This window comes from Dysidea avara, chromosome 11 (genome assembly GCF_963678975.1).
Source record: "Dysidea avara chromosome 11, odDysAvar1.4, whole genome shotgun sequence".
Classification (NCBI taxonomy): domain Eukaryota; kingdom Metazoa; phylum Porifera; class Demospongiae; order Dictyoceratida; family Dysideidae; genus Dysidea; species Dysidea avara.
In genome coordinates this window covers 3,430,152-3,433,222 of record NC_089282.1, presented here as the reverse complement: position 1 = coordinate 3,433,222, position 3,071 = coordinate 3,430,152, and the positions used below count along the sequence as shown (strand labels likewise).

The 3,071-nt window shown below is 38.2% G+C and overlaps 1 protein-coding gene across 1 annotated transcript; it reads right to left on the bottom strand.

Moving 5' to 3' along the window:
- Nucleotides 1–1,461: 1,461 nt before the first annotated feature.
- Nucleotides 1,462–1,938, bottom strand: LOC136239266 (uncharacterized). The gene has a single exon (XM_066029997.1). It carries the CDS (start codon nt 1,936–1,938, stop codon nt 1,462–1,464), a length of 477 nt encoding a protein of 158 aa, XP_065886069.1.
- Nucleotides 1,939–3,071: the final 1,133 nt, after the last annotated feature.

Sequence of the window (3,071 nt, the reverse complement as noted above, 5' to 3'; positions counted from 1 at the left end):
TTTACAATGCTTGCACTATTAATCCCAAATACCACAGCCATCCGTCCTATTACATATACATATTTCCCAGTACTGTTTAATGTCCTGTGAAATTGTTTGCACTATATTACTGTGGTTTGTTTCAGTAAAATGTTATGCATAATTCTACTGAGTGTTTTATAACACAGAAAAATGCTCTGCAAAACACTACATACTATTCCTCAGGTACTTTTCCTGTACGTAGGCCTGAGGATTTTCTACTCAAACATTACTAGACAGCATTACTGTACCACACACAAAAGTATCTATGGCTGTAGTACTAAGCAGGGCCAGAACTCTTGGTGACACAGTCCGGCATTCAATGGATCACTTTTCAGCTACTTGAGTTTGTAAAAAGATCGAGATACTCTAATAGAACATTCATCGTAATATAACATTCAGTACAGATTATAGCCACTGTTCTCATTGCACTGCTTGGTCTAAATCATTTACATTTATGTTAATCAGTTGATCATGCATAGCTATATCACATATTAGCATGCAGTTACAATAAAAAAATAGCCTCCATGCACATGCCATTTCAAAGCATATATTTTCAAAAATTTCCTTAAGGGAGCATGCCCCTAGACTCACTAGCTTGACATAATTAGCACATGCAGTTGAACATCACATCAAAGAGATAAGCTTTGACTTAAAACGTCACAGCAAATCAATGCTGAAAAAGTAGTGTGCATGACTATGACTACCATTGCAGTCCACGATGGCCTGATCACTCAAAATATCTCCGGAGTAGTCTGATTCAGTTTTTATGTTGAGTGCAATTACACTAGTCTAAAAATTGAAGCATGGTATGCATATACTGTAGTATTAACTAAGCTGGATACTTATGACATGTAGAAAATGCTCTGAAACAATTTCTTCCATCCAAACAGAGAGTCAACCTGCAAATGCTGTACCACCCAATCTTGAAAGTGTGTGTGAATCAGTTGAGTCAGAAGCTGACCCTCTCAATTATTTAAATAAATAAACTTTGCCTCGGTAAAAACATTTTCCTGGCTACGCCACTGATCAGTATAGCTGCTAGCTACATATATATTGCAAACAATGAAGCACAAAATACAAAGTCTATGTGCAGAAATTGGTGCATTTGTTTCAGCAACAATATATAGCTACATGACTACAGTATAGAAAGTTGGTATGGATTGAAATTGCTGCAAGCAGCATGTATCACTATACAGGTGAAAGCTGCATGCATTTTAATATACACATGTCCCTGGGTATACCACACTGCGCACAGCCACTAGTGTATATATACATTATACATATATATATATATATATATATGCATCTTGTTGTATTTAGCTACACTGCATGAGAATTGAAGCATTTTAATATACATGAACAATGCAATCACATTGCTTAACACACACTACAATAACATAAGTTGTTATCAGTCGGTTCTGTCAGCCATATAGAAAGTTGCTAACGTTGTCTGGCACAAGTTTGTATTTGTTCTCCAAATACTCTAGTAGACTCCATGTTATGTCCATTGGGTCCACCCATGTGGATTCGAGCACAGTCAGAGAAAGTTGGTTCACGACCCACATTAGCAACAGTGCAGTACCTCTGCAAGTAGCTGTTCCCAACAGCCCTGCTATATTTGTAGCTGCGTCTTCCAATGCACCTTCGGTAACCAAATCCTTGGAACCGGCCTGATTGCAAGTTGGAATTGAAAGCCACAGCATCATCATATTGAGCTCTCCTTATCATCAATGGTCCAATTGATGTACCATTATCAAAAAATCGCGCATTTGGAACAGATGAAGATATCCTTTGTCTGATGCACTTCCAAAATCTTCGGCATCTTCTTGGCGGTGAGCGACCATCCCCACAAGCCCATGACAGTTGCACTATACACAGCAGCAGAATGAAGAGCCCCAACAATCTGGTCGCTTCCATATCTCTTTAGGTCAGCCAAACAACTGCAGTAAAAGCTCGAGTAAAAGGTATAGTACAGTATGTGATGCTTACCCAGCTCTCTTGTATTTATAGGGATTACCGAATAGTTTACGGTCAAATACCAAGACCGTTGGGAAAGTTTCCTGAGGTTACTTACAGTGCAGAGGTGCAAAGTTTATTAAATATAAAACTGACGACGGTATAGGAGACGAAGTTATAGGGGGAGAGTAGCTCGTGATTTGATCACGTGCATGAGTTCTGGCTTTCCGGCAAAGTTTTTCAGGTCCGCCAATGACCATGCAGAGGAACAAACTTCAGACTTAGCCGGTGAGGTCCAGATTTTTCGTGACAGCCCAATTAAGCTCAGGATATAACGGTTATGTAACACATGAATACGTATTTGACCAGAGAAATAGCTAAGTACATTGGTGATCTGTATGAGCAATCTGGGGCCTATAATGGAGATCTGGCCTGCCTGCATGTGGATCACTGTATGCATATGTACAGTAGCTGCACAGCTCTGTGGTGTTGTATAAATGTCTGTAGTGTTGAATAAAGACCTGTGTTGTAACTTTACTTTCATTTTAGCCAGTTTTGGCCTGAATGGTCCATAAATTGGCCTTATTCATCCCTTACCATCGTTACCTATACCTATATATATATATACCAACATTACCACTATTACCTATATTATCACTATTACCTATATTACCATTGTTACCAATATTACCTATATTACCACTATTATCAATATTACCACTATTACCCACTACCTGTACCTTCTATACTACCACGATTACCTATATTACCTTATAACAATTATTACAGATAATCTATAGATACAACACAGTTATGAAAGCTATGTTGTTAACTTCTTGTTGTTTTTCTAAATGTGCATAACAGCATTTATGGAATGTGTTTTGACAGCTGTTAAGACAATTACTATATTATACACAGACAAGTGGTGTACTTTTGTGTGTGCATCTTAGTCGAGTGTATGTACCTCATCTGTACCTGTAAAGTGTACCATCATGTGTACATGTCATCATGTACCTTGTATGTTCATACCTCATGTGTTCATGTCATGTGTACATGTCAAGCGTACCTCAACTGTTCATGTCAATGTACCTCAT